This window comes from Neoarius graeffei, chromosome 19 (genome assembly GCF_027579695.1).
Source record: "Neoarius graeffei isolate fNeoGra1 chromosome 19, fNeoGra1.pri, whole genome shotgun sequence".
In the NCBI taxonomy this organism is placed as follows: domain Eukaryota; kingdom Metazoa; phylum Chordata; class Actinopteri; order Siluriformes; family Ariidae; genus Neoarius; species Neoarius graeffei.
In genome coordinates, this window is record NC_083587.1 from 57500821 (window position 1) to 57525649 (window position 24829).

The 24829-nt window shown below is 41.7% G+C and overlaps 1 protein-coding gene across 7 annotated transcripts in view; it reads right to left on the bottom strand.

Moving 5' to 3' along the window:
* The window catches only part of LOC132867992 (myelin-associated glycoprotein-like), a 64166-nt gene that overhangs the window by 32010 nt on the left and 7327 nt on the right, over positions 1 to 24829 (bottom strand). For 4 of the 7 annotated variants that reach the window (XM_060900963.1, XM_060900962.1, XM_060900961.1 and 1 more), the window contains 3 exons: positions 14051 to 14404; positions 10877 to 11173; positions 2317 to 2583 (listed from right to left, as the gene is read on the bottom strand). In XM_060900963.1, coding sequence (XP_060756946.1) covers positions 2317 to 2583; positions 10877 to 11173; positions 14051 to 14404 — 918 coding nt within the window. The remainder of the gene's footprint in view (positions 1 to 2316; positions 2584 to 10876; positions 11174 to 14050; positions 14405 to 24829) is intronic. The other 3 variants (XM_060900966.1, XM_060900965.1, XM_060900964.1) reach the window with 2 other exon arrangements.

Genomic DNA, 24829 nt, shown 5'->3' on the forward strand with positions numbered 1-24829 from the left:
TCCCCGAATCATTCAAATCAATTCAGACTGCCTATTGCATAGAGATATAGCCAGCAGTTTATCCCCTTCAGACTTGATGTGTACAATTGTACATGTGACATTCCATAGCATTTTTCCTTGTGTCCAAAGGGGATATGTTAAAGCAGACAGAAAAAGAAATATTTATTAAAAAAAAATAAATAAAGCAAGCAGAGGCAAAAGAAGCTATAAATTAGACTGAGACACATGGCTTCCCCAACTAAACCGAACCAAATAACTAAAGTACCCCATTATTGTTTAAAAAAAATGACAGGGAAAAATCTAAAGTTAAACTTAACGTTGCTTCATGTGAGTCTGAGAAGGCAGTCAACTAGAAAGAAAGAAAGAAAGAAAGAAAGAAAGAAAGAAAGAAAGAAAGAAAGAAAGAGGAAATGAGAGAAAGAAATGAAGAAAGAAAGAAAGAAAGAAAGAAAGAAAGAAAGAAAGAAAGAAAGAAAGAAAGAAAGAAAGAAAGAAAGAGGAAATGAAGAAAGAAAGAAAGAAAGAAAGAAAGAAAGAAAGAAAGAAAGAAAGAAAGAGGAAATGAGAGAAAGAAATGAAGAAGGAAAAAAAGAAATAGGAAATGAAAAAGAGAAAGAAAGAAAGAAAGAAAGAAAGAAAGAAAGAGGAAATGAGAGAAAGAAATGAAGAAAGAAAGAAAGAAAGAAAGAAAGAAAGAAAGAAACGAAGAAAGAAAGAAAGAAAGAAATGAAAAAGAAAGAAAGAAAGAGGAAATGAGAAAGAAATAAAGAAAGAAATAGGAAAAGAAAGAAAGAGGAAATGAAGAAAGAAAGAAAGAAAGAAAGAAAGAAAGAAAGAAAGAAAGAAAGAAATGAAGAAAGAAAGAAAGAAAGAAAGAAAGAAAGAAAGAAAGAAGAAATGAAAGAAAGAAAGAAGGAAAGAAAGAAAGAAAGAAAGAAAGAAAGAAAGAAAGAAAGAAAGAAAGAAAGAAAGAAAGAAAGTCAACTTCACAATGCTTTTAGGATCTTTCTTGTTGGATATCTAATAAATCCATGTTCCAATGTCTCTCATATCCCTGTGGTCTCGTGTTAGCAGCACAGTGTTAGAAGACATGGCCAAAAGTTTGTGGACACCTGGCAATCACACTCATCTGTGGTTTTTCCCCCAAACTGCTGCCACACACCAAGTGCACATATGTATAGGATGCCATTGTATTCTGGAGCATTACAATTAAACTTCACTGGAACTAAGAGGTCCAAACCTGTTCCAGCAGGACAATACCAGTGTGCTGAAACTGAGCTCCATGAAGATATTCATGGCCAAGTTTGGAGTGGAAGAACTTGAGTGTCCTACACAGAGCCCTGACCTCAACCCCACTGAATACTGGAACACCGACTGTACCCCAGGCCTCATCACCCAACATCAGTGAGGCCTGAACTCACTAATGCTCATGTGGTTGAATGATCACTAATCCCCACAGCCATAACTCCAAAATCTAGTGGAAGGACTTCGCAGAACAGTGGAGTAAAGGGGGAATAAATCTGGAATGGGGAGATAAATAAGTACATTTGGATGTTATGTCCATATGTAGTCCACAATTTTTTGGCCATATAGGGTATATACTGTAACAGTAGCCAATTGGGGGCATTTGTGAGCTCAGTTGGTAGCTGTTATATAACATGGGAGAGCTGGCTGGTGGGGGAAAATTGTTTTCTTTGGTAGACAGCTGGTACAAAATGATGACGTATTAGGAGAAACACATTAGAAATATTCATCCATCCATCCATTATCTGTAGCCGCTTATCCTGTACAGGGTCGCAGACAAGGTAGAGCCTATCCCAGTTGACTATGGGCGAAAGGCGGGGTACACCCTGGACAAGTTGCCAGGTCATCGCAGGGCTGACGCATAGAGACACAGACAACCATTCACACTCACATTCACCCCTACGGTCAATTTAGAGCCACCAATTAGCCTAACCTGCATGTCTTTGGACTGTGGGGAAAACCGTAGCACCCGGAGGAAACCCACGCGGACACGGGGAGAACATGCAAACTCTACACAGAAAAGCCCTTGTTGGCCGCTGGGCTCAAACCCAGGACCTTCTTGCTGTGAGGCGACAGTGCTAACCACTACACCACCATGCCGCCCCCATTAGAAATATATTATAGAAAATTAATCAATGTCTTTAGAAGCATGAATTCAACTGGTATAAAGAGGAATATTATCTTGTTTTTTGTCATTTTTTAATGCATTATCACACACTATTTTATGCTGGATCGCTACTCTCTGTGGCTCAGGAGGTGCAAAAGAAACTAAAGAACATCAAGACGGCTTACAATGGACATTAAGCGATAGCTGCTTTGATTCAGTCCGTCCAATGGAGTTAGTGACGATGCAGGAAACAGATGTGCGTCTTCTGACATCTTGAAGGACAACAGTACTTCCTTTGTGGCTGGTTGTTGTGGTGGTGTTGTTTTGGGTGACAAGCCACTCATAGAGTGTGGGCAAAGGCTTGCTGTTGCTGGTACATCGAAGCGAGATCTTCTTCCCTTCCATGACCGTGTTGCTTCCTGCGTAATCTATTTTCACTTCTGTAGGGGCATCTGATAAAAGGTGTTAAAGGTTTCTGTAGTGTCATTTTGAAACATACAAAACACTTTGTTGGTTGAATGAATGTTCCATTCATCAAGCTATCGCTTGATGTCCATTGTAAAAAAAAAAAAAGTTTTTGAGAAACCAAACATGTCAGCATTAAAACAAATGAATTTTTGTCGTGTTTTCTGAACACTAAAAAAATTTGACAGACATGATGCACATTTTTATAAACACACTGCATGCATTTTTAAATGCTCTGCATTTTTGTTTGTACTTTGCACGGTATCGAGAGACGCTGGGAGGGTGGAGGTTGTAGGGTTAGAAATGTGAATTGTTGGTGCTAAAGAAGGCAACTGGACTTGCTTGAAATTCTTGAAGACATTTCACCTCTCATCCGAAAGGCTTCTTCAGTTCTGTCTGACTAGTGGGGAGTTCCAGGTATTTATCCACTAGTGGACCAAAACCAACCCTAAGGAGAGTTGTTGAGGTCACATGGGTTGTTGACCCTCTCATACCCCTTTTCCACCAAATCAGTTCCAGGGCTGGTTCGGGGTCAGTGCTGGTGCTGGTTCACAACTCGTTCAACATGCGAGCCAGCTGAGAACCAGTTTGCTTTTCCATAGCTTGCGGTGCTAAGGGAAGCCACGTCATTACGTTGCTGTATACGTCAGTTACGTCGTTGTATACGTCAGTTATGTCGCTGTATACGTCAGTTACGTTGCTACGTTTGCATAAACCTTGGCGCGAATATCGAAGCAAAAACAACACGGAAGAAGCAGCAGCAGCAACAACAATAATAATAATGGATGACTTCAAGTTTGTACAGCTGCTGCTTCTCGTCGCTTAAAAATGGCGATCTTTCGCGGTCTTGTTATTGTTGTTGGTCTTAACAACTCCCCCCCCCCCCCCCCCCCCCCCCCGCTGACGTAAGCGGTTCTTTCCTCTGGCCCAGCAGAGAGTTGGTGCTAGCCTGGAACCGGTTTTTCTGGCCCCAGAGCCAGTTCTTTGTCATCAGTGGAAACAGAAAACCCAGTTCCAAACTAAGCACTGGCCCCGAACCAGCCCTGGAACTGCTTTGGTGGAAAAGGGGCGTCAGTCATCCTGTAGGTTGTTATCCACTAGAGGATAAGAATGAAAAGTGAAAGACCAACTACAGTAACGGAAAGCGAGAAGACGTTATGTTATATACGAAGGAAAGGAAACGCAGGACCAAACTAATAAATATTGGCACTCAGCGAGCACCTCGGTGTGATCAGCTGTTTGTTTAGTGACAGATTAATGGAACTGTCAGTGCATGGCAGGGGCGGAGCTAAGGGGTGGCCGGGGGGGCCGTATGCCACCCCAGGGCATTCCTTGGCCCCGCCCTGGCCACCCCAGGGCCGGACAATAAAATTTATAAAACCGATATGTCCCACGAAATGTTAGTTCCGCCCGCTGGATTTTTGTTCCGCCTATTTGGTGTCTGCGGGGATGCATATTACCGTAGCACATAAACATTTCGCGCGTTCAAGCAGCAGGTGGTATCAGATAGTCATGCTCTAGTCCGACAACACAACAACCTACGAACTACGTGAACGTGCAATTAATTTGGGATGTAAGTTATTCATCTCTTATACTCTCTTCAAGTTTTCTCACTTTGTTGACATACAGTTACAATTCTGTCCTCAGACAATTCAGAGTTTCCAGAAATCTCCCGAGTTTCCAGAAATCTCCACTTTGCCCGGGGTTTTCAAAAGTATCTGTTTTCAGTGACTGAAACCTTCATTTACATGTAAATGCAACCATATAGATAAATATGAGTCTTTATAGATATCCGGCTACAGTGGGATTTGTGCTGTGTGCATACATAGATAGATACTAGATACACAGAAAGCAAAACGTCGGTGGTTTTCAATTGTACGACTCAAAAGAGAAAATTACGTCGGCAAGTTGGCTGTCTGTGAATCACTTTGCTCACTCTAACCGCAGAATACAACTTTTAAAGTTAATGTTTGTCTGTTGCATGAAAATATAGAGATGTTGTGTGTTACTGGTGGGAGTACACATTGACTAATAATTGTCTGTCACACTCATACATATACAACACTCCTGCATTCTCTCAATACACACTCTCCCCCTACCCCTCTCATGCACCACATTTCTATATTTACCGTACATGTAACACACTCACTCATACACAACACTTATGCACTCTCTTAACACACTGTCTATCTCACTCTCACACACGCACACAATTTGTGTACTACATTTCTATATTTACATGTAACATTCATACACTCTCAACACAGACACACAACTCATGCACTAAATTTTTTATTTAAATGTAACACTCATGCACTGTCTTAACTCTCTCTCTCTCTCTCTCTCTCTCTCTCTCTCACTCATATATGAACACATACTTCACTCTCAACACACACTATGTCTTTCTCTCACTCACTATAAGATACAACTCATGCACTCTCAACACACACCCTCTCTTACACACACACACACACACACACACACACACACACACACACACACACACCATTCATGCATGATGCACTACATTTCTATATTTACATGTAACACACTCACTGGTATACACAACATTCATGCACTCTGAACACACACTCACCCACACACCACCCATGCACTACATTTCTATATTCACATATAACACACACAACACTCATGCACTCTGAACATACACTCTCTCTCACACACACAACTTATGCACTTCATTTTTGTATTTACATGTAACATATCTTCACACACACACACACACACACACACACACACACACACACACACACACACACACACAATTCGTATACTACTGCTCATATACAGTTAGGTCCATAAATATTTGGACAGAGACAACATTTTTTTTCTAATTTTGGTTCTGTACATTACCACAATGAATTTTGAACAAAACAATTCAGATGCAGTTGAAGTTCAGACTTTCAGCTTTAATTCAGTGGGGTGAACAAAATGATTGCAGAAAAATGTGAGGAACTAAACCATTTTTTAAACACAATCCCTTCATTTCAGGGGCTCAAAAGTAATTGGACAAATTAAATAATTGTAAATAAAATGTTCATTTCTAATACTTGGTTGAAAACCCTTTGTTGGCAATGACTGCCTGAAGTCTTGAACTCATGGACATCACCAGACGCTGTGTTTCCTCCTTTTTAATGCTCTGCCAGGCCTTTACTGCAGCGGTTTTCAGTTGCTGTTTGTTTGTGGGTCTTTCTGTCTGAAGTTTAGTCTTTAACAAGTGAAATGCATGCTCAATTGGGTTGAGATCAGGTGACTGACTTGGCCATTCAAGAATATTCCACTTCTTTGCTTTAATAAACTCCTGGGTTGCTTTGGCTTTATGTTTTGGGTCATTGTCCTTCTGTATTATGAAACGCCGACCAATCAGTTTGGCTGCATTTGGCTGGATTTGAGCACACAGTATGTCTCTGAATACCTCAGAATTCATCCGGCTGCTTCTGTCCTGTGTCACATCATCAATAAACACTAGTGACCCAGTGCCACTGGCAGCCATGCATGCCCAAGCCATCACACTGCCTCCGCCGTGTTTTACAGATGATGTGGTATGCTTTGGATCATGAGCTGTACCATGCCTTCGCCATACTTTTTTCTTTCCATCATTCTGGTAGAGGTTGATCTTGGTTTCATCTGTCCAAAGAATGTTCTTCCAGAACTGTGCTGGCGTTTTTAGATGTTTTTTAGCAAAGTCCAATCTAGCCTTTTTATTCTTGAGGCTTATGAGTGGCTTGCACTGTGCAGTGAACCCTCTGTACTTACTTTCATGCAGTCTTCTCTTTATGGTAGATTTGGATATTGATACGCCTACCTCCTGGAGAGTGTTGTTCACTTGGTTGGCTGTTGTGAAGGGGTTTCTCTTCACCATGGAAATTATTCTGCGATCATCCACCACTGTTGTCTTCTGTGGGCGTCCAGGTCTTTTTGCATTGATGAGTTCACCAGTTCTTTCTTTCTTTCTTTCTTTCTTTCTTTCTTTCTTTCTTTCTTTCTTTCTTTCTCAGGATGTACCAAACTGTAGATTTTGCCACTCCTAATATTGTAGCAATTTCTCAGATGGGTTTTTTTCTGTTTTCGCAGCTTAAGAATGGCTTGTTTCACCTGCATGGAGAGCTCCTTTGACTGCATGTTTTCTTCAGAGCAAAATCTTCCAAATGCAAGCACCACACCTCAAATCAACTCCAGGCCTTTTATCTGCTTAATTGAGAATGACATAATGAAGGAATTGCCCACACCTGCCCATGAAATAGCCTTTGAGTCAATTGTCCAATTACTTTTGGTCCCTTTAAAAACAGGGTGGCACATGTTAAGGAGCTGAAACTCCTAAACCCTTCATCCAGTTTTAATGTGGATACCCTCAAATGAAAGCTGAAAGTCGGGACTTTATGTCCATTATATAACTACAACTTGAATATGTTTCAGTAAACAGGTAAAAAAACAAAATTTGTGTCAGTGTCCAAATATATACAGTGGTGCTTGAAAGTTTGTGAACCCTTCAGAATTTTCTATATTTCTGCATAAATATGACCTAAAACATCATCAGATTTTCACACAAGTCCTAAAAGTAGATAAAGAGAACCCAGTTAAACAAATGAGACAAAAATATTATACTTGGTCATTTATTTATTGAAGAAAATGATCCAATATTACATATCTGTGAGTGGCAAAAGTATGTGAACCTTTGCTTTCAGTACCTGGTGTGACCCCCTTGTGCAGCAATAACTGCAACTAAACGTTTCCAGTAACTGTTGATCAGTCCTGCACACCGGCTTGGAGGAATTTTATCCCATTCCTCCATATAGAACAGCTTCAACTCTGGGATGTTGATGGGTTTCCTCACATGAACTGCTCGCTTCAGGTCCTTCCACAACATTTCGATTGGATTAAGGTCAGGACTTTGACTTGGCCATTCCAAAACATTAATTTTATTCTTCTTTAACCATTCTTTGGTAGAACAACTTGTGTGCTTAGGGTCATTGTCTTGCTGCATGACCCACCTTCTCTTGAGATTCAGTTCATGGACAGATGTCCTGACATTTTCGTTTAGAATTCTCTGGTATAATTCAGAATTCATTGTTTCATCAATGATGGCAAGCCGTCTTGGCCCAGATGCAGCAAAACAGGCCCAAACCATGATACTACCACCACCATGGTTCACAGATGGGATAAGGTTCTTATGTTGGAATGCAGTGTTTTCCTTTCTCCAAACATGACACTTCTCATTTAAACCAAAAAGTTCTATTTTGGTCTCATCCGTCCACAAAACATTTTTCCAGTGGCCTTCTGGCTTGTCCATGTGATCTTTAGCAAACTGCAGACGAGCAGCAATGTTCTTTTTGGAGTGCAGTGGCTTTCTCCTTGCAACCCTGCCATGCACACCATTGTTGTTCAGTGTTCTCCTGATGGTGGACTCATGAACATTAACATTAACCAATGTGAGAGAGGCCTTTGGTTGCTTAGAAGTTACCCTAGGGTCCTTTGTGACCTCGCCGACTATTATATGCCTTGCTCTTGGAGTGATCTTTGTTGGTCGACCACTCCTGGAGAAGGTAACAATGGTTTTGAATTTCCTCCATTTGTACACAATCTGTCTGACTGTGGATTGGTGGAGTCCAAACTCTTTAGAGATGGTTTTGTAACCTTTTCCAGCCTGATGAGCATCAACAATGCTTTCTCTAAGGTCCTCAGAAATCTCCTTTGTTCGTGCCATGATACACTTCCACAAACATGTGTTGTGAAGATCAGACTTTGATAGATCCCTGTTCTTTAAATAAAACAGGGTGCCCACTCACACCTGATTGTCATCCCATTGATTGAAAACACCTGACTCTAATTTCACCTACAAATTAACTGCTAATCCTAGAGGTTCACATACTTTTGCCACTCACAGATATGTAATATTGGATCATTTTCCTCAATAAATAAATGACCAAGTATAATATTTTTGTCTCATTTGTTTAACTGGGTTCTCTTTATCTACTTTTAGGAATTGTGTGAAAATCTGATGATGTTTTAGGTCATATTTATGCAGAAATATAGAAAATTCTAAAGGGTTCACAAACTTTCAAGCACCACTGTATGGACCTAACTGTATATCTACATGCAGTGCACATACTTTCCCCCTCTCTCTCTCTCTCTCACACACACACACACACACACACACACACACACACACACACACACACACACACCACTCATGCACTACACCTCATCTATGTCATGTGTTACATCAGTGTAACACTTTCACTAACACAACATGTTGTAAGTGTTTACATATGTTGTATGTATGAGTTAAGTATACAAGTATTTCCTTTTCCTGAGCAAAGCACTCTTTATTCAAGCCTGACTAATATCCTTACTACTTCCCAGGTGCCTGGGACAGGTGATCTTTTAGTTTTTACTTTTGCATTTTAGTAGTGATCGTTAAAATCCTGATGCTTAACTAGAGTAAACAAGTTAGATGGTTCCTTTGTTTTGCAGATGCTTTATGTTACATAAATAAATTAATACATTAATTTCTGACCTCTTGGCTCACATGGGTTTTGTTCATGAGTTAGGCACCAGATATGCCACCAGATACATCAGAATACAGGAAATCAAATCTAGCTAATTCAAAATTTCCCGGGGAAAGACCTCCGGAACCCCCCCCCCCCCCCCTTTATTTAGTCACAGCATGGCCACCCCTTGTATATCCTTGGCCCCCCTTTGGCCACCCCATGTAAAAAATCCTGGCTACGCCACTGGTGCACGGTCTAAGGTAAACCTGCGCATGTGTACACACGGAGTTCCTCTGTCTGCTTGACTGCATGAAGTGAGCGATTTCATGTGCATTATTTGCTTTAGTCCCCCAAATTAAATAACTTCCCAGCCACAGAATGGCCTGATATTTTGTGAGATATTACAGAAATAAACATATATCACAATGACCAGATTTCATAGGTAATTAAATTTCACTGATTTTATGAAATCGAAAGGCCGTCTAGCTTTAATAACTCATGGTTTCATGATATTTGATCAAATTTGACATCTCATCTCATCTCATTATCTCTAGCCGCTTTATCCTGTTCTACAGGGTCACAGGCAAGCTGGAGCCTATCCCAGCAGACTACGGGCGAAAGGCGGGGTACACCCTGGACAAGTCGCCAGGTCATCACAGGGCTGACACATAGACACAGACAACCATTCACACTCACATTCACACCTACGGTCAATTTAGAGTCACCAGTTAACCTAACCTGCATGTCTTTGGACTGTGGGAGAAACCGGAGCACCCGGAGGAAACCCACGCGGACACGGGGAGAACATGCAAACTCCGCACAGAAAGGCCCTCGCCGGCCACGGGGCTCGAACCTGGACCCTCTTGCTGTGAGGTGACAGTGATAACTATGGTACTACACCACCGTGCCGCCCTTCAACAAACATCTCATCTCATCTCATTATCTCTAGCCGCTTTATCCTTCTACAGGGTCGCAGGCAAGCTGGAGCCTATCCCAGCTGACTACGGGCGAAAGGCGGGGTACACCCTGGACAAGTCGCCAGGTCATCGCAGGGCTGACACATAGACACAGACAACCATTCACACTCACATTCACACCTACGGTCAATTTAGAGTCACCAGTTAACCTAACCTGCATGTCTTTGGGGGAAACCGGAGCACCCGGAGGAAACCCACACGGACACGGGGAGAACATGCAAACTCCGCACAGAAAGGCCCTTGCCGGCCCCGGGGCTCGAACCCAGGACCTTCTTGCTGTGAGGCGACAGCACTAACCACTACACCACCGTGCCACCCTTCAACAAACATATTTTGACTAATTTATTGAACATTAGCTCTATATGCTTTTTCCTAGATACAGTATATACTACTAACTACTACTGCATGAATGGATTAACGATATAAATTTATCATTTAGAATTAATTTAATTGAATTAACAATCATTAGATATATGTCGTACATGTGTTACCTGAATTCGATTAAAGCAACATCTGCATAACTTGCTTAATATCTAGGAAACAGCATACAGAATAAGAATTATAAGCTAATATTCAATAAACTGTTAGCCTACTTGGTGTTGAATACAGTATTAAAGTGGTATAATGAGATAATATAATGGAATCTCAAGACCACACATAATAATGAGATATTAAGCTGAAATAATGATGGAGTACTCGAACAACCTGTTGAATGCACCTGCTGAGGATTTTCTGATCTCAGCTTTTGTTTTGATGTCTAATATGAAATAATGTGTATAGACTTTACTTACATAAGACGTTCAGTGAAACTGATGAACTCATTAAAGCTTGTCTATTGAGAATGCTCTTGCAGCTGAGAAATGCAGCCTGGTCTTGGTTAGTTATGTTGAATGTAGCAGTGGCCTCAGTTACCCATAATCCAGCCTTGTCATACGTGTGGCGCAATACATTAGAAATGGATTGCAAACCCAGCCAGGACATCTGAGGTGGAGATGAGGGGCAGGAATAGTGGAATTTGCATGTTGCAGTGAAAGTCTTCCCTTTTATCTGTGGGCTTTCCACAGAAATCTGAGGTGTCATAGGTTCCACTGTGAGAGAAGAATAGATGTTGGAAAGATTTCACACCAGAACACTTAACATCTAACATAGTGATAGGAAGAACATGGAATGTCTAGTGATAGAAGTAGTGTTGTAGTCAAGACCACCTAAACCCAGGCCAAGTCATGACCAAGTCCAGAGTGTATCAAGACCAAGTCATGACCAAGACCAAGGCAAAGCAAGATCGAGTCAAGACCAGGACCAGACCAGTGGGTGTGAAGGAGTGGGGAGGAGAAGGAGGAGGAGGGGTGACAGCCGTTAACAGTAGCGAAAATTTCGAATTAGCAATGAGTCAGGTTATTGGTTGCATTTGAAGCAGGAAGCTTTACTGTATATCCAATCGTAGTAACGATGTTAACAAATAAATCAGACAATGCACAGGCAATTTAATGAAATCCCCACAGTCATGGTCTTGACTGGTCTTGAAATAAAATCCCGAGTCTCTATGTCCAAGACCAAAACAAGACCGGGTAAAAATGCGGTTGATTCCGAGACGACACTGAGACCTTCAAAAAGTGGTCTTGAGACCGGTCTCGAGTACTACAACACTAGATACAAGATCACAATATTGTGTTTAAGGCTTTACATTGTATGATTTTTTTCAAGCTGATTTTGCTGTTCTGGACAATAAAAATCGCACATCGTAAAATAATTCAACATAAAAGAATAGTGTTCTTAGAGCGCATAATGTGATGTGAATTTTATTTTCAATTAAAATCTTAAGGTGATGATACACGGGGCAACTTTTCGGATGTTGCCGAGCAGGTGCGCTTTGACATTTTCCCACTGAAATCAGGCAACGTAATTTCTATTTTAACGATTTTGATCATTTTGGGCAACTTTTAAAGATCATCCAATCAGAATGCGAATCACATGACCACCTGAGAGCTTCTGAAATTTTCAACAAACATGGCGGCATCTCCAGTAGTGGAGCAAAGAAAAAGAAAGACAACTTATATCTTTTCATGCCAGTAAATTGTTGTGTAAACCCATCCATCCATTATCCATAGCCGATTATCCTATACAGGGTCATGAGCAAGCTGGAGCCTATCCCAGCTGACTATGGGCGAGAGGTGGGATACACCCTGGACAAGTCACCAGGTCATCGCAAGGCTAGAGACATGCAACCATTCACACTCACACCTACAGTCAATTTAGAGTCACCAATTAACCTAACCTGCATGTCTTTGGACTGTGGGGGAAACCCACACGGACACAGGGAGAACATGCAAACTCCACACAGAAAGGCCCTCGTAGGCCACTGGGCTTGAACCCAGAACCTTCTTGGTGTGAGAGGACAGTGCTAACCACTACACCACTCTATGTGTAAACCCATAGTGGTAAACTTACCTCATCAAATGCTTAGAAAACCAGCAGACATCTATTTTTATGTGCTCAGGTTGTAATTAAGACATCGATATGTGTGTATATATATAAATTTTTTCAGTTAAGTGTAAACTGCTGTTAACTAACCACCACTCCATAGAGATTGAATGGGATTTCGCTAACTAGCAGTGGTTTTTGCTAACCTAGTTGGCTGAAAGTTATCACTAGCTATGTAGGGATAATGTTAGCTCTCTTGTGTCAGGTTAAAAGTGATGGGCAGCTCATGATTTTTTTTTGTGTGAGTTGTAATAGAGATTGTCAAACTTATCGTCTGATCTAAAAGTGACAAAAGTGACAGCTGCAAATGTTTCAGTGTCCATCTTTGCAGTGTCTGTCTCCCTGGCAATAGATCTGCTCTTATCTGATTGGTTGTTGCCAATCGTCTGTTGCCCTAATTAGTTGCCCTGTGTCTCACCTGGTTGCCCGTTGCCGGCAACATTGCCCAAAAAGTTGCCCCATGTATTATCACCTTTAGAGTGAGAGTACGATGATACAAAACCCACAGCTACAAATATAATAGTGACAATGGCAAAACAGCTTCAGCTAAGCAGGACATTCCCTTCCTTTACAAGAAAGTAGATAGGTGAAGGTGGAACCAGCTGTATTTATATTACAAGTGACAGCCTTTTTTTTTTACCCAATTTGGTCACCTGCCATTTCCGACTCATCAGCCAGCTCTACCCTATCATCCACCCACACTTTGAGGAAAGTGCTATCTACCGTCTTCTGCATACATTAGCTCACAAATGGCCACGATTGGCTAGTTGGCTCGCTGTGATTGACAGCAGAGAGAGAGTATATCATCCCTCGCATGGCATTTTTGCTCCTCTGGTTCCTCTCCTTGTTCTTGGGCGTGGCTTCACTGGAACTTGACCCTGCAAGCTCAATAATTTTCTGTTGCGCCACTTGGGCGCTATGAGTGATAACTTTAGCAGGTTAATGTGCTTCTACTTTCAGATTTGTACTGAAACATAAATGCACACTTCATGGACAGAACTATATGAACACCCTGATTAATTTGTAGATTTAGTTCAGTTATATCCAGCGTATAAAATAAAGCATATAACCATATAGACCCACAGTAAAATGGGTCGTACCAAAGAACTGTTTCTAAGAAGTTTGTTTGTCAAAGCTTTACGGAATCGATTTCTATGTCCGAGTGTTCGTATGCGACCTTATCATCACTATGCTCAATGCCAAGCATTGACTGGAGTACTGTAAAGCACAGTGCTTTGAAATAAGTTCTGGTTTTTACATCGCAAGTCCATAATCATGCAAGTCCAAGGTTTTGGAAGGAGACTTTCAACAAGGGCACGATATTCGCATATTTTTGGCCAAATACAGTGTATACACATATATTAGGAGTGTAACACAATGCCACTGTTTGTATCTGTCCAGAACACATCATCTGCTCATTCTGGATAATGTAATCTTATTTGGTTATATCCCTAAGGTATAGTGTATATTATGTCTATACTCACAAACTTTTATTTCTATGCTTTGGTCATAAAATCCTTTGTTCTGCCCATCAGGTTTCCAGATCCATACATACAGGGACACCGTGCCGTCTTGTTGCTGGACATTCTCAATCCTTAAAGTGCAGTTTCCCTCTTGGGCATTTCCCGGGACTGATGTCCTTCCTTTAAACTCAGCTATTATCTCGCTGCGGTCGGTGGAGTACACCACTGGGTAGCCTATTGATTTATACTTATACCATGTGACTTTACTGTAAGGGTCAGTGCTGCATGGCACTAACACGCAGGTCCCCTTGATGGCGGTGACTGATTGTTGCACGGTTGCCTTCCAGCAGCGACACCCACTGCCTAAGAGTAAAACTGCGAAGATAAGACAGACTCTTAATTTCTTGTTGTTTACAAATCAGAAAACACAACTTATAGTTTCCTGGGTTTGCATTTGGTAGGTACAACCCCGATTCCAAAAAAGTTGGGACAAAGTACAAATTGTAAATAAAAACGGAATGCAATGATGTGGAAGTTTCAAAATTCCATATTTTATTCAGAATAGAACATAGATGACATATCAAATGTTTAAACTGAGAAAATATATCATTTAAAGAGAAAAATTAGGTGATTTTAAATTTCATGACAACAACATATCTTAAAAAAGTTGGGACAAGGCCATGTTTACCACTGTGAGACATCCCCTTTTCTCTTTACAACAGTCTGTAAACGTCTGGGGACTGAGGAGACAAGTTGCTCAAGTTTAGGGATAGGAATGTTAACCCATTCTTGTCTAAAGTAGGATTCTAGTTGCTCAACTGTCTTAGGTCTTTTTTGTCGTATCTTCCATTTTATGATGCGCCAAATGTTTTCTATGGGTGAAAGATCTGGACTGCAGGCTGGCCAGTTCAGTACCCGGACCCTTCTTCTACGCAGCCATGATGCTGTAATTGATGCAGTATGTGATTTGGCATTGTCATGTTGGAAAATGCAAGGTCTTCCCTGAAAGAGCCGTTGTCTGGATGGGAGCATATGTTGTTCTAGAACCTGGATATACCTTCCAGCATTGATGGTGTCTTTCCAGATGTGTAAGCTGCCCATGCCACACGCACTAATGCAACCCCATACCATCAGAGATGCAGGCTTCTGAACTGAGCGCTGATAACAACTTGGGTCGTCCTTCTCCTCTTTAGTCCGAATGACACGGCGTCCCTGATTTCCATAAAGAACTTCAAATTTTGATTCGTCTGACCACAGAACAGTTTTCCACTTTGCCACAGTCCATTTTAAATGAGCCTTGGCCCAGAGAAGACATCTGCGCTTCTGGATCGTGTTTAGATACGGCTTCTTCTTTGAACTATAGAGTTTAGCTGGCAACGGCGGATGGCACGGTGAATTGTGTTCACAGATAATGTTCTCTGGAAATATTCCTGAGCCCATTTTGTGATTTCCAATACAGAAGCATGCCTGTATGTGATGCAGTGCCGTCTAAGGGCCCGAAGATCACGGGCACCCAGTATGGTTTTCCGGCCTTGACCCTTATGTACAGAGATTCTTCCAGATTCTCTGAATCTTTTGATGATATTATGCACCGTAGATGATGATATGTTCAAACTCTTTGCAATTTTACACTGTCGAACTCCTTTCTGATATTGCTCCACTATTTGTCAGCGCAGAATTAGGGGGATTGGTGATCCTCTTCCCATCTTTACTTCTGAGAGCCGCTGCCACTCCAAGATGCTCATTTTATACCCAGTCATGTTAATGACCTATTGCCAATTGACCTAATGAGTTGCAATTTGGTCCTCCAGCTGTTCCTTTTTTATACCTTTAACTTTTCCAGCCTCTTATTGCCCCTGTCCCAACTTTTCTGAGATGTGTTGCTGTCATGAAATTTCAAATGAGCCAATATTTGGCATGAAATTTCAAAATGTCTCACTTTCGACATTTGATGTGTTGTCTATGTTCTATTGTGAATACAATATCAGTTTTTGAGATTTGTAAATTATTGCATTCCGTTTTTATTTACAATTTGCACTTTGTCCCAACTTTTTTGGAATCGGGGTTGTAGAAGTGGAGGATTGCCATTATTTTCCAAAAAGTGTGGAAACTTTTACAGCACAGCAACATATACTGTATGTTATAGCTTTGCATGATTGCTATATATGTTCTTTTTTTTTCTACCCAGTAGGCCTGTTACTACAGCAGGTAAAGTAGGAGTAGAAATGTCCTTTTACAATTTATACCTCCTAAACAATAGGATTTTGGTGACATTATCTGTATCGCTGTAAATCAGTATATCAGTATTTATTCTATCCACATTCACTGGATATGAGCAATCGAGTGCTCTGATTGGCTACTCTACTACTAGGCTATCAGCTCATATACTGTGAGTAGAGAAAACAAAATGGCGGAGCGTATTGCTGAACCAACCGAGGACGAAATAAAAACTCTACTCGAAAATAAAGCCCCAAAAAATACAAAAAAAGCAACAAGATATGGAATAAAAGTATGTGATGTTAAGAACGTATCTTTTTTATTTTTCAAAAATTATTATTATCGCATTCTTCACAAATTGCTCCTGTCATTTTGCCAGTCTGTTTACATTCTTCATCTTTAAGCATTAAAATTTGTTGATTTTTTTTTTTGAGACTGGTTCAAAAGCTCAAAGAAGTTTGAAAATTACAGAATTTAAATGTCCAAGGAAGAATTAAATAAATGCCTCAAGCTATTCTATACCTCGGCATGACAGCAAGACGGCACTTTCTACAAAAAAACAAAACAAACAAACAAACAAACAAACAAACAAACAAACAAACACTAAAGCCAATTTGTGCAGCCATAGATAGGTTTTTAAGAAGTCCACCTCAGTGGAAATGGTTTTGTCGGATGTTTAGTATAAAGTTTTTATTTATTGAATTTGAAAAAAATAAAAATGCTCCGTTTCTCAAAATCCAGTGAATGTGGATAGAATAAAACAGTTATTCCACTCAATCTCATCATACATGGTTTATAGCCGACTCGCTGCTATGCACCTTACCGGCTATCAGCTCATGTACCACTCGATTTCATGAAATAATTGTTAAATAGCAGCTGCTCCTGATATAAATGTCCAAGCATTTAGAAACCATTAGAAACTATGAATGCATTGTAACATACTACACAGGAAAAATCAGATTTTCAGATTTTAAAATGTCATCTTAATGTTTCACAGCCTGTACTGAAATTAGCTTAATTTTGTCTGTATTGTCTGAAAAGAAGAATAAAAATAGCTTATGATTAATTGGATTGGAAAGCATTTTTGTTTCATGAAATCACAAACATATCAAGAAGATTACATAAGAAAAATATTTTATATTAATCAAAGGTGAGACCGTAATAATAAAACAAGGCATTAAAATCATTTTTTCCAAGCAATTTATTTAAAAATACACTCAAAAAGAAAAAAGACTCATTGAATGAACATTAAAAAAAATCATGGAAAGTATTTCCACACAAGTAGATGGCTTTCTTTGAACAGTAAGCAGTTCTGTTGGTCCTTGGGTTGAATCAATTTAATTTATTTCAGCTGAATTAACTTATTTACTATGGTTAGGTCCGACTTGATGTACTTGGGTTCAGTCGATAAAATTTATTAGGGTTGATTCAACTTAACTATAAGGATTCATCATTCATCTCATTATCTCTAGCCGCTTTATCCTTCTACAGGGTCGCAGGCAAGCTGGAGCCTATCCCAGCTGACTACGGGCGAAAGGCGGGGTACACCCTGGACAAGTCGCCAGGTCATCACAGGGCTGACACATAGACACAGACAACCATTCACACTCACATTCACACCTACGGTCAATTTAGAGTCACCAGTTAACCTAACCTGCATGTCTTTGGACTGTGGGGGAAACCGGAGCACCCGGAGGAAACCCACGCGGACACGAGGAGAACATGCAAACTCCACACAGAAAGGCCCTCGCCGGCCACGGGGCTCGAACCCGGACCTTCTTGCTGTGAGGCGACAGCGCTAACCACTACACCATCGTGCCGCCCCAACTAATTTTTACAATTGTAAAATTGCACAACTAAATTAGATTGATCTAAAATAAGTTGGGCGAACAGGATTGCTTAATGCTGAAAGAATGTCATTTCATCACACAACTTTCCATGATTCAGTTATGTTACTTCAAAGACTAACTTTTGAATATAAACAACAAAATCTATTCCCTGCTTAGTGTCAAGGGTGGAAACAAAACACAAACAGGAGATCTTGCAATAAAACCGTAACTGTATTTAAGTGTAACAGTGTGCCCATGTCTTTGTAATCACATTCCCTTTGAACATTTACAGTGAACAATGACTTGAATTTAAATGTTAAGTGTTAAGTTTACAGCTTGTTTGGCATCAATAGTGGAACCCTAACACAAGATAAACAAAAGGTCCATCCATTCTCTGTACCCGCTTATCCTGTGTAGGGTCGCAGCCAAGCTGGAGCCTATCCCAGCTGACTCTATGGGCGAGAGGCGGGGTACACCCTGGACAAGTCACCAGATTATCGCAGGGCTGACACATACTGTAGAGACACACAACCATTCACACTCATTCACACCTACGGTCAATTTAGAGCCACCAATTAAAGCCTCACTCACAACCCGCCGTAAATGTTTTGGACATGTACGGGTCGCAGGGTTCGGTAGGTCGCAGCCGTGCTGCAGGGTTGCGGTGAACCCGGGGGAAAGTTTGGGGAAGGAGTACGGACAAAGTATTTGTCAAGTACAGGTTGCACACCTGACTTCCTCGAGGCGTGGGGAAAATTGCGCCGTTAGCCCATGGAAAGCGTATGTCTGATGCACATGATCAGTGCGTGTTCAGTGATTGCGGAATGCGTGTGACTTGCATTTTACCAGTTTCCTGCGCTCCGAGTACGGGCCGCACTTGTGAAGCATGTGTGATGCATGTGATTAGCACGTTACAATCACTCATAACTTGCGTGTGATGCAAGCCAGGAGTGGGTATAAAACCAGCGTGTCTGAATCTGTCTTTCGACTGAAGAATCTCATCTCATCTCATTATCTCTAGTGGCTTTATCCTGTTCTACAGGGTCGCAGGCAAGCTGGAGCCTATCCCAGCTGACTACAGGCGAAAGGTGGGGTACACCCTGGAAAAGTCGCCAGGTCATCACAGGGCTGACACATAGACACAGACAACCATTCACACTCACATTCACACCTACGGTCAATTTAGAGTCGCCAGTTAACCTAACCTGAATGTCTTTGGACTGTAGGGGAAACCCGAGCACCCGGAGGAAACCCACGCGGACACGGGGAGAACATGCAAACTCCACACAGAAAGGCCCTCGCCGGCCACGGGGCTCGAACCCGGACCTTCTTGCTGTGAGGCGACAGCGCTAACCACTACACCACCGTGCCACCCCGACTGAAGAATATTGGATATTTTGTGGGAAAAATTAAAAAATTTTCAGTTTAAAGTTTAGAAAATGCGACCCAAGAAGAAGCGAGCAAAAGTGAAGTAACCCAGCCTGAAACAGCAGAGGAGGAAGAAGAATTTGATGATGATGGCAGCAGCACCGGCGAGCCCTGCACGGACAGGGAGAAGTATACCTTCAAGCTGGCAGAAGGCACAGCACCCCACCAGAGTTTTTTTCACAGGTAAATGCACATGCTTTAAACATTCTTTTCAGTATCTATATGCTCATGTAATTAATATTATATATGCTGATTTTCATGTATGTTTCAGCTAACGACACCCAGAAGTGAGGACATTGCAATCCCATCATCGTTATCAGGCCATTGTGCCATGCTCAGTCAGTGCGTTTACATGCACATCCAAATCGAGCTACTGTCGGTAACCGACCTAAGGGTCCCAGCAGGGGTGCCAGAGAAATCCAATCCTACATGTACACAAGGAAATCGAGCTATTGTGTGAGGTACATTGTGCACCCGAGCCACAGGTGGCGCTACACGCCCCATCGTGTTGGTACACTTCCAGTTGTCATCATGAAGAAGAGCTATTCAAGAGTATAAACAAAAAGTTATCAGTTCCATGTTCACAAAGTTATCAGTTCCGTGTTCTCTTCTGCTGCTCGCTACTACTACTGTTGTCATGCCGACCGAGGCTGTTGTGTTTCCCGCTTGTGGTCTCGTCACTCGTCACTTCTGGAAGGGGCAGTGCTGAAGTAAGTAGCTCGACTACGTAGCTCGATAGGGTTTACATGCACTAAGTAGCTCGGCTACAATCGCATAATCTAGGTCGCCTAGCTCGATTACGAGAAATCCAGTTCGGTTCGATTTCAGCCGAGCTAAGGTGTTTCCATGGCATTTAGAACTTCAATTTCAGTCGAGCTACGGCAGAAATTCGATTGTCTCTATGTGCATGTAAACGCACTGAGTGATAAGGACAAGGACATCCCGACACCCCGTCCCACCACTCAGCAGGAGCAGGACAGCAGCTCAGAGTCAAAGTGTGTTTCAGTGCTCAAACTGTTGAGCTAGTTAGTTGGGATTTTTTACAATGTAATAAAATGCATTATTCCCTTATACTCATGTTTTATTATTTGACGTTTGCATGGTAAATTAACATATAGTCAAATAAAAACAGCAAATGAGGTGGTCTTCTTCCCTTCTACAATGCTACATGCTACATGATCGGTTCCTTGGTTCCTCCCCAATATATATACCCAGAGTCTTACCCCTCGTGTCTCATGCAGGTCGTGTGCACTGCATGCAGGTCGTGTGCGCTGTGTGCAAGTCGCGTGCGCTGTGTGCACACCACACGTGCGGTAGAAAGTGAGATGTACGTCTGTTTTGGGGGCCACACAAATAGCAAGTGTGGAATACTTGTGTAGTACTTCTGAGGCACGTCGCTCATACAATGACCGTGCGTCACTCATGCGTCTTACTGTCATCGCAAAAAGCCCCTACTAGCCGCGCTGCTGACTTGGTTCAGGCGTACAAAAGGAGTACGGGTCCCGTACATAGTGTATGCGTTCATGATTTGTCGCAAGACCCGTAGAATTTGCATGTTCAGGACCAGAAGTCTCCATAGGCAGTCTGCGACCTTCTATGACGCTGAACACACGCAAGTGTCAAGCACGGTTTTGCCAAATTTTTTACCATAAACCACCCGTACGGCGGGTTAACCTAACCTGCATGTCTTTGGACTGTAGTGGAAACTGGATCAAACCCATACAGGCACAGGGAGAACACGCAAACTCCACACAGAAAGACCCTCATCGGCCACTGGGCTTGAACCCAGGACCTTCTTGTTGTGAGGTGACAGTGCTAACCACTACACCACCGTGTCACCCCCCTGTGCTGTTTCCCTTAATTTATTATCCTTCTCCTCTCACAATATTTTCTGTGATAATGGCCTTGATTTTCCTGGTTACGCGCTGAAACTAGATAGCCTCGGTTCAGTTTAACATTAATTAGTCTAATTCATGTGAGGTTGTTGAATTTCATGCAAATGCTACATGATTATTTATTTCATAGAAAATACATACTACACTTACGTAAATGTAACAGCAAGCCTTTTTTTTTAGTGTAGATGATTATGAATGGTTGTACAAACTAGTACTAGTACTATTGGGCCACTAGTGTTAACAAAAATAAATAAATAACTTGTAACTGCTGTAAACAAGCTTTCAAACTTCTAATGCGATACCAACATAAAGAAAAAATTTCTGCCGTTTTATTTAAAGCGTATTGAGAACATGCAACATTCACATTGCAGTATGTGCATGAAGACAAGTCATGCTTTTTAGAATTCTCATCTCATTATCTCTAGCCGCTTTATCCTGTTCTACAGGGTCGCAGGCAAGCTGGAGCCTATCCCAGCTGACTATGGGCGAAAGGCGGGGTACACCCTGGACAAGTCGCCAGGTCATCACAGGGCTGACACATAGACACAGACAACCATTCACACTCACATTCACACCTACGCTCAATTTAGAGTCACCAGTTAACCTAACCTGCATGTCTTTGGACTGTGGGGGAAACCGGAGCACCCGGAGGAAACCCACACGGACACGGGGAGAACATGCAAACTCCGCACAGAAAGGCCCTCGCCGGCCACGGGGCTCGAACCCAGGACCTTCTTGCTGTGAGGCGACAGCGCTAACCACTACACCACCGTGCTGCCCTGCTTTTTAGAATTTATTCTATAAATAAAAGTAGAACCATATCCTGTCTTTTTCATGTAAATGAAAAAAAAACAACAGTTCAGTAACTTTTCAGAAAGGTGCATGCATTTGTGTTTGCAGTATCATTCAGTCATAGTTCATAACCCCATAACCACATGTAGCACATAACCACAAGCCCTATCTGTGCAAACTGGTTTCAACTGAATGCCCATAATTATCTGTCTATCATCATCATCTGGTTTCTGCAGTGAAGATACAAACCTACCTCAGGGGGAAAAAAATTATAATGAACTCTTAATGCTGCGCTTGTTTTAGAAAAGCCTGTAGATATTTTTTCAGAAGTATAAAGAAGAATAAAATATATACTGTATATGCCAGACCAGAATTAATTTAGGGGTTTCACAGCAATGTGGATATGCAGTTATAACGTTTCTATTTCTCACTTTGTAAATAAGTTTACAGACTCTATTGATTTATTTCCTCCCACTTCAATCTTAGGGGTTAGTGTGTGTAGATTCATGAGATGCAATCTCAATTAAATCCATTTCATTTGTAGGTTGTATCACTATGTGGAAAGGTTTAAGGGGGTGAATACTTATGCAAGGCTCTGTACATTCATTCACAGATGAAGCACAGAACTGTTTCAGGGTAAAACAGCATATAGTCTATGGTGGTGATGGGAGGGCTAAAATTTAATGCCTATCAATTGTTGAGTAATTAAAGGATTAGGGTTGTTAATAATAATAAGGGCGGCACGGTGGTGTAGTGGTTAGCGCTGTCGCCTCACAGCAAGAAGGTCCGGGTTCGAGCCCCGGGGCCGGCGAGGGCCTTTCTGTGTGGAGTTTGCATGTTCTCCCCGTGTCCGCGCGGGTTTCCTCCGGGTGCTCCGGTTTCCCCCACAATCCAAAGACATGCAGGTTAGGTTGACTGGTGACTCTAAATTGACCGTAGGTGTGAATGTGAGTGTGAATGGTTGTCTGTGTCTATGTGTCAGCCCTGTGATGACCTGGCAACTTGTCCAGGGTGTACCCCGCCTTTCGCCCGTAGTCAGCTGGGATAGGTTCCAGCTTGCCTGCGACCCTGTAGAAGGATAAAGTGGCTAGAGATAATGAGATGAGATAATAATAAGTAGTAGTAGTAGTAGTAGTAAATTGCTCCGGATAAGTATCTCATTCTCATTATCTCTAGCCGCTTTATCCTTCTACAGGGTCGCAGGCAAGCTGGAGCCTATCCCAGCTGACTACGGGCGAAAGGCGGGGTACACCCTGGACAAGTCGCCAGGTCATCACAGGGCTGACACACAGACAACCATTCACGCTCACATTCACACCTACGGTCAATTTAGAGCCACCAGTTAACCTAACCTGCATGTCTTTGGACTGTGGGGGAAACCAGAGCACCTGGAGGAAGCCCACGCGGACACGGGGAGAACATGCAAACTCCACACAGAAAGGCCCTCGCCGGCCCCGGGGTTCAAACCCGGACCTTCTTGCTGTGAGGCGACAGCGCTAACCACTACACCACCGTGCCGCCCCCGGATAAGTATATAATATTTATTTAGACTATAATAGGTTATACTGTAGATAACTGTATTTGAGATAGACAATATTAGTTTTAGTTCAAACTTTGTTATAGATTTTTATTTGATGACTTCTACATTATCGACTAAGTTTAAAAAAAAATTTGATGCTTTCCAAACATTAGTTTTCCAGCACAAAATTAAATTTTAGATAAATCTGTTTGGGGTAGCACGGTGGTGTAGTGGTTAGCATTGCTGCCTCACAGCAAGAAGGTCCTGGGTTCGAGCCCAGTGGCTGATGAGGGCCTTTCTGTGTGGAGTTTGCATGTTCTCCCCGTGTCTGCGTGGGTTTCCTCCGGGTGCTCCAGTTTCCCCCAAAGACATGCAGGTTAGGCTAATTGGTGGCTCTAAATTGACCGTAGGTGTGAATGTGAGTGCGAACGGTTGTTTGTCTCTATGTATCAGCCCTGCAATGATTGTCCAGGATGTACCCCGCCTCTCACCCATAGTCAGCTGGGATAGGCTCCAGCTTGCCTGCAACCCTGTACAGGATCAGCAGTTACAGATAATGGATGGATGGATTATAATAGACTATAGATAGCTGTATTTATTTTGAGATCTACAGTATTCATTTTAGTTCAAACTTTGTAATAGATTTTTATTCGATGGACTTCTACATTATCGACTCAGTTTAATCCTTTGATGCAAAACATGGGTCAAAAGTGACCCGGATGAGATTTTATCTTCTATATCTTTGCAATAAATTAATTCCATCATTCAGTATTCAAGGTATTCCTCAATTAACTTGTTTTTGATCATCATACATCCTTATTTTATTTTTTCTTTTCTCACTTTTTGAATAAAAACCCTTTTTGTATCACTACCCTTCTAATGCACAACATGGGTCAAAAACGACCTGCATTCATTTTCCAGGTTATTTCATGTATGGCTGACAGTTTCTATGATCTACTTTTGAAATAAATTCATTTTGTCATTTACTTTTCCAAATATGCAGTAAATATCTTGTTTTTGTTTCGCACAAATCATCGTTTTTATTTTTCCTTTCTTAAGTTATGAACAAGCACAGCTTTTGTAATTCTACATCAAGTTTACACACATGGGTCAGAAACGA